The sequence below is a fragment of the Notamacropus eugenii genome, chromosome 4 (assembly GCF_028372415.1).
Source record: "Notamacropus eugenii isolate mMacEug1 chromosome 4, mMacEug1.pri_v2, whole genome shotgun sequence".
Classification (NCBI taxonomy): domain Eukaryota; kingdom Metazoa; phylum Chordata; class Mammalia; order Diprotodontia; family Macropodidae; genus Notamacropus; species Notamacropus eugenii.
This window is the reverse complement of record NC_092875.1, coordinates 76,231,995-76,239,690: the sequence shown is the minus strand read 5'-3', so window position 1 is coordinate 76,239,690 and position 7,696 is coordinate 76,231,995. Positions and strand designations below refer to the sequence as shown.

The 7,696-nt window shown below is 37.0% G+C and overlaps 1 protein-coding gene across 1 annotated transcript in view; it reads right to left on the bottom strand.

Annotated features, from left to right (window-relative positions):
• Window positions 1-2,758: 2,758 nt before the first annotated feature.
• The window catches only part of LOC140499981 (adhesion G protein-coupled receptor E3-like), a 70,895-nt gene continuing 65,957 nt past the window's right edge, over window positions 2,759-7,696 (bottom strand). Inside the window, exons 18-20 of the mRNA XM_072602088.1 lie at window positions 7,293-7,461; window positions 7,102-7,212; window positions 2,759-6,017 (exon numbers count right to left, since the gene is read on the bottom strand). Coding sequence (XP_072458189.1) covers window positions 6,009-6,017; window positions 7,102-7,212; window positions 7,293-7,461 — 289 coding nt within the window. The 3' untranslated portion in view covers window positions 2,759-6,008. The remainder of the gene's footprint in view (window positions 6,018-7,101; window positions 7,213-7,292; window positions 7,462-7,696) is intronic.

The following is a 7,696-nucleotide window of genomic DNA, read 5'->3' as shown; positions in this document are numbered from 1 at the left end:
TTGTCTCTAATAATTACCTTGTAGTATATATGTAAACATATATGCACACACATATATACATGAACATGTAAATATATGTGTATAGACACATGTATGCATATATATGTACACACATGTATATAATGTGTATATGTATGTATACAAAGAAATATTCTAATCAAGGTCTATGAATGTAAGATTCGAGAGAGGAATAAATGAATACCATATTAAAATATTTCTGACTTTTACATTTAATAGTATTTTGTTTTTTCCAATCACATGTAAAGATAGTTTTCAACATTCATTTTTGGAAGATTTTGAGTTCCAAATTTTTCTCCCTCTGTCCCTTGACTCCTACCTCCCTAAGACAGTAAGTAATCTGATATAGGTTTCCATACCTTGACTCACTCCTTGAAGAGGCCTATTCACTGAATGGGCATTATCTGACTCAAAATGAGGACCTGAAAAGGCCTTAGCCTCAAAGGGCCAGAATTTCCCATCACCATACTGGGACATCTCCAGTCATCCTGAGGAATATCTGACGACTGACCCCAGATGGCTCTGGAGGAGAAAGTGAGGCTGGTGACCTTGCACAGCCCTCCCTCCCTCAAATCAAAGTCAATTGCAAGTCATGTCATTATTTTCCTGATGTCATGGTCCTCTTCAAAAACAAAGGACAAACACAACAATCATGTTAAACTTATTTCCACATTAGTCATGTTGTGAAAGATGAATCAGAACAAAAGGGAAAAATCATGAGAAAGAGAAAGCAAAAAACAAAAAAAGTGAAAATAGTATTCTTCTCTCTGCATCCAGACTCCACAGTTCTTTCTCTGGGTGTAGATAACATTTTCCATCATGAGTCTTTTGGAATTGCCTTGGAACACTGTATTGCTGAGAAGAGCTAACTCAATCATAGTTGATCATGGCACAATGTTGCTGTTACTATGTACAGTGCTCTGGTTTGGCTTACTTCACTCAGCAAGAACATGTCCAAGTTTTTCTGAAATCTTTCTGCTCATCATTTCTTACAGAACAATAGTATTCCATCATATTCATATACCACAACTTGTTCAACCATTTTACAGTTGATGAGCATCCCCATAATTGCCAGTTCTTTGCCACCTCAAAAAAGCTGCTATAAACATTTTTGTACGTGTGAGTCCTTTCCACTTTTTTATGATCTCTTTAAGATACAGACCTAGTAGTGGTATTGCTGGATCAAAGGATATGCACAGTTTTATAGCCGTTTGGGCATAGTTCCAAACAAATCTCCGGAATGGTTGAATCAGTTTACAACTCCACCACCAATGGATTATTGTTCCAATTTCCCCCCATCTTCTCCAACAATAAATGAATAATATAGCAGTGTTAAGAGTGAACCTTGCCCCATCCCACCAGCAGTGCTTAAGGATGACATGCTTACATATAGCCATGTTCTTTGCAGTCTCATGGATGAGAATATAAATATGTGTCTCGAGGTGAAAGCCATACCTTTTAGGGGGTCTCAGGGGTAAAATCTCTGGACCCTAACCTACTACTGGATTTGTTACCTTATTGAACACAAACTGGGTTTGAAGGCAACTGAGATTTATGTTATTATATTTCCTCACAAATTACTAAAATTTCAACTTCTCTCTAAGTAATTATTTAATGAGTTTTGAATCCCCACCCCAGGTTATGCTAATTTTTTTATTTTTTAAAATTTAATTAATTTATTTGTTTTCAGTTTTCAGCAATCACTTCTATAAATTTTAAATTTTCTCCCCTTCCTTCTCCCTTCCTTCTCTGAGATGGAATGCAGTCTTGTGTGGGTTCTACACTTACATTCTTCTTAAACACATTCTCACATTCGTCATGTTACATAGAAGAATTAAAACGAATGAGAGAAATCATGAGAAAAACCAATAAGTTATACTAATTTGATAAACTTTTTTTTCATAAACTTTTTTCTCTAAGTATCAGACCCTGGTCTTATAGGCAGACAAAACATCAACACTACTGATTTTGTAATTTATTAACAGTGAAACAAACAATACAGAGAGGCATAGTGAAATATTCTAGCAATGTTATAGCTGTGAGAAAGATCACAACCAGAGTTGCTTGTATCTATTCGATGCAACTGTTGTCTCTTCTACAGACCCTAGAAGACCAAATTAATTATTCATCATTTTCAGAATGACTAGTCATGATCTCCCAAGAATTCTCCTCCAGACTCCTTCTCTATAGGATGTCTTCTCTGCAGAATAAGAGTTCTACATAATTCTCTCAAATCGTTTGTCATTCCTTTCATGACCTTTAAGTCAATTTCTTCTGCTTTCATCTCACAAACAGAATGGTGGTTAACTTTCCATGGAATGATATTTATACTGTGTTAGTCTCAGTCTCTCCCAAGAATTTCAGTTCAAAATCTTTTATTGACCAAAACACAATAAAAATTCTAAGCAATAGAACAGCAAACCTTTGAAAGATTCAAACAAAAATGGAAGCTAAATAATATAATCTTAAAAATATTTGTGTCAAAGAACAAGTCACAGAAATAAAGATAATTTTATCAAATATAATTTCAACAATGAGAGAACACCAAAACTTTTGGGATCCAGTCAAAGTATTCATTAGAAGAAAATATATGTCTGTGATTACTTTCATCAATAAAAGACAAAAAAGTAGAGCAAATTAGAAAGGGAACAAATTTTGAAAATTCAATTAAACAAAAATGGAAATTCTAAAAATCAAAGGAGATAAAATTGAAAATCCAGTGAATTGATAAAGAAAACTAAGAGATACAGTTCTTTTTTTTGGAAAAAAACAAGCAAACTTACAAAATGGATGGACTACTAACTAAGTAGATAAAAATAAGAGGAAAACCAAATTATTTATTACTTAAAAATGAAAAAAAATTCACAACAGATGGAGAGGAAATGAAGTAGATAGAAATTCTTTTGCTCAGTATATGCCAACAAAACTGATAATTTAAATGAAATGAATGAATATTTATAAAATACAAAAGAATAAGATTAACAAAACAAGAAATAGAGAATAAAAACAACCCATTCTCAGATAAAAAATTTAAATAGTTCAAAAATGAACTCCTAAAGGGAAAAAAACTCAAGGCATAGATGGACTTACAAGTGGTCTATCAAAATGTTTGAAGAAAGATTAAATTCAATATCATACAAATTGTTTGCACATATACATACACAGGGGGAGAGAGAGAGAGATAGAGAGAGAGAGAGAGAGAGAGAGAGAGAGAGAGAGAGAGAGAGAGAGAGAGAGAGAGAGAGAGAGAGAGAAGGGATCCTATCAAATTCCTTGTATGCGAAAAATATGGTTCTAATATCTAAATCCTAAAGAAAGAGGAGGAAGAAAATGACAAGCAGGTCTCTAATGAGTATTGAGACAAAAATATTAAATAAAATAACAGCAAAGAGTCTACAGTAGCATATTAAAAATTATACACCATTATCAGGGTTGGGTTTATACCAGAAATGCAAGTTTAGTTTGATGTTACAAAAACCATAAACAGCAGACTGTGTTAAAAATAAAAATAGTAAAAACGTGATTTCAGTAGATGAAATGAGAAGCATGGAGAGAACTATATATACTGGTGCAGCGTGAAGTAAGCAAAGCCAAGGAAACAACAGATACAGCAACTACAATGCAAATGGAAAGGCAACCACAAAACAATCAAAAGGGAATATTACAGTATTGCAAAGAACAAGCATGATTCCAAAGAAGAGATCTGAGAAGATGTTGAAATCTTTGAGAGTTTCTCTCTACTCCTTTCAACATCTGGGAGGTCCATGGATGTGACACATTGTCCATATTTCAGACTTTTTCTGTGTATCAGTTTTGTTGATTTTTCTCTTCTTTTTAAAATATATCATTTGTTATATGACATGGTTCTCTGGGACAGGGAAATGGGAGAGATACTGGGAGAAATTTTGGCAATGTAAAAAGGAGATATCAGTTTTATACACACATGTGTATATTTGTATGAAAAAGTTTTAGAGAAATACAATGCAAATTTACATTAAATAATAAAAAACTATAGAAATGTATAAAATAGTATCTTTTTACAACCAAGAGCTGGTGCTATATAATGCTAGAGAACTTTCCAATATCAAGGATAATACATGTAAGGGAATTGCCAACCCTCAGCTCTCTTGGATGGTGTACACCAATCATGGCTCAGGTAATCTGAGGGGAGATTGGTAAGGCATGAACAAGATGGCACTGGGAGGAAGGGTTGCGCTTCTGTTCACCACCAGATACTTCCTGAAACGTGGCTGGAAAGCAGTAGCAAAACTTGCTTAAACTAATTTAATCTTGCTTGTGTTGCTTACGTAACTAAGGTGTACATGATACTATATAAGTGCCTGAGCTAGTTTGAATAAATGGAGTTGCCTTATATCTTTGCCTCCCGCCTCATCCCTTACTCACAGCGAGCTCCTTCAGGGTCAACAGGCCCTGCTGGTCAGATAAACCTGTTGGCTCGGGGTGAACGGCCCTGATAAATCCCGTTCAAATACATATGACAGGTAATTTCTTCCTTGCTCCTCTTATTTGTTTAATTAAGCTTATGCTTACCCTTTGTGTCTAAATCATGGATCCATTTTGACCTTATCTTGGAATATGGTGTGAGGTGCTGGTCTATGCCTAGTTTCTGCTAAACTGCCTTTTATTTTTCCCAGAAATTTTTGTTAAATAAAGAGACTTTTGCTCCCAAAACTTGGATCTTTGGGTTAGTACTTGTATTGTGTAACCTAATCTATTCCACTGATCCACCACTCTGTTTCTTAGCCAATACTAGATTGTTTTGATGATGACCACTCTGAAATATAGTTTGAAATCTGGTATTACTAGGTCGTCATTCTTCACATTTTTTTCATTGATTCCATTGACATTCTTAACCAGGCCTGCCCAGCTTTCAGCTACCAGCAGCTTAGAAAGTCCCTTGGCCACTTGCAGCATGCCAAAGGATTTCCTCTACACATGAAGGATGTTTTCTCTATATTTTTTTGCAGACTGCCTGAAATCCTTTGGTAAGTGGAAAAGTTGTGCAGGCCTGTTCTTAAACTTTTGTTCTCTTAGATGAATTTTGCTATTATTTTTTCTAGATTTATAATATAATTCTTCAGCAGCTCGATTGGTATGGCACCGAATAAGTAAATTAATGAAGGTAGAATTATCATTTTTGTTATATTGGCTCAACTTCTCCACAAGCAATTAACATTGCTCCAATTGCTTAGATCTGTCTTTATTTGTGTAAAAAGTGTTTTCTAATTATGTTCTTATAGTTCCTGGACTTTTCTGGGCAGTTGGGCTCCCATTTTATATTGTTTGATATTATTTCAAATGGAATTTCTCTTTCTTCTCTTCTTGCTATGTGTTGTTGCTAACATATGGAAATACTGATGATTTATGTGGACTTATTTTATAGCCTATAACTTTACTAAAGTTTGCTTCAACTTGTTTTTTTAGTTGATTTTGATTGTCTAGACTTGTGAAAATGTTAACAATGCAGATTAAACTTAAAAAATGTTTCCAGCAGACTTTTTAAACTCCCCCCCATCCAAATCTGATTGTTAAACACTTACCAGCATACCCCTCTTTACACTCCCAATTGGTTCCTGTGACATGAAGAACCAAGCTATGAGACTGAGAAGACACAGCTGGATAAGTAGGAGAATTAAGAAAAAGCAGGGTCATAAAAACCCAGAGATAAGAGATCATCCAGAAGGACTGCAGTGTTGAGTCAGGGTTGATGCTTGGCAAGAAATGAGTGTAATCCTTGTGACTCGGCTGCCTCCTCCCTTGGCCCTTCTCTCATTGGTGAGTTCTCCGCAGAATCTTCAATTTGAGGAAAAGCACAAACGGGCTTTATCTCTTCCTTAAATTGACCAAAATATTCTTGACTTTTCTTTGCCTATTTCTTCATGAAGCCAGGCTGATGGTTGTCCAGAAGTTCTATATCAACTTCCCTGCCCATAGGGACTGGGAAGTTTTTTATTTTTGATACTTTTCTCCTAGTTTTCCTGGAAGAGATAACCAAAAAACAGAGATGGAGGAGTGTATGCACATATTTAGGGAGAAGAGCCTAAAGCTGAGAGAATGACTAGTCCTCTGGTTTCAGCTAGTCAGACTGTGAGCATGAATGAAATGACCCACAGACAGAAGAGCATCAGGAATCCTCTTGTCTAGCCCTGGTTTAATAGAAGGAGAATATCTAAAATAAGAGAGAGTTAGATGGCACAGTTGATAAAGCACTGGAAAACGAGACCTAGGTTCGTATCTGTCCTCAGACGCTAACTGTGTGACCCTGGGCAAGGCACTTAACTCTATCTGCAGTAGTTTCTCATCTGTGATTGTTCCATTGTGTCTGACACTTTGTGACCCCATTTGGGGGTTTTCTTGGCAAAGATACTGGAGTAATTTGCCATTTCCTTCTCAGATGAGGAAACCGAGGCATACAAGGTTAAGTGACTTGCCCAGGGTAGCACAGCTAGTGTCTGAGGCCAGATTTGAACTCACGAAGATGAGTCTTCCTTATTCCAAGCCTGGCACTCTGTCTACTGTGCCACCCTACAATGGAGATTTTAAGACTCACAAAGTCCTATGCGAACCTTAAAGTGTGATATAAATTCTAGTCGTTATTATTATTTTTGCAAAGCAACTGGGGTTAAGACTTGTCCAGGGTCACACAGCTAGTATGTGTCAAGTGTCTGAGGTGAACTGATGTCTCCCTGATTCCAGGGTCAGTGCTCTATCCACTGCACCACCCAGCTGTCCCTATTCATTATTATTATTGGGCATGGAAATGTAACTGAGGATTCCAGGCATGATGGTGCTTTCCCCGGAAGCTTTTTTTTTTTTTTTTTTTTTTTAAATCTCTACTCAGGATAGCAGAGGCAAGGAAGAGAGAAAATGCTGCCTTAACAGAGCATAATGCACTTTAGGAAATACGGAGCTATTAACAGAGACCATATCAGGGTCAAACCAGTCAATGACCCAGTGATCCTGACCTTAGAGCATCCTATGATAAGACAGAGAGAATGCCGTTGATTAAGTAGCAAAGGCCTCATGATGAGCAGGTATTAAAAGGGCAGTGGATTTTCTTACTGTGTGGGTCTGGGTGGAACCAGAGGCAACCTTGCTTGAGAGCATAAGGGACTCAGATCCAGATTGTGTTTGCTTGATTGTCATGAACCATTTTTTGTACTGTTGCTGAACCTGGAAAGTCAAAGGAGTCTCTGGGTTAGTTCACTGTGAGCAAGGCGGGGAGGAGAAGGAGAAGTGAAAAGGGAACTCACCTGATGATTGAGGAGACAGTACACCAGGAAAATAAAGACTCCCTGCAAGCTGTTGATGATAGTGAAGAGATAAGCCATGATCCCAGCAGCTGGGCCAATCTGCAGAACGCCCAGACACCAGGTGCAGCCCAGGATGCACAACTGAGCCAGGGCTTTAAATGTCAGCATCCTAAATAGGAGAGCAAGGCAAGAATCTGGTATGTGTTCTGAGAACATCTGCCTCTCAGTCCCCTTGGCAGCAATCCCAGTTTCTGCTTGAGTCTTAGGATAAGTTTCCTAGATTAAGTTCCATAGACATAAATTCTTCAGGCTAAATCCTCAGACAGACTGAGATTTAGTCTTCACTCTCAATGGTCATTAGATGGTGCCATAGTGCGTAGAGTACTAGGCCTGGAGTCAGGAAG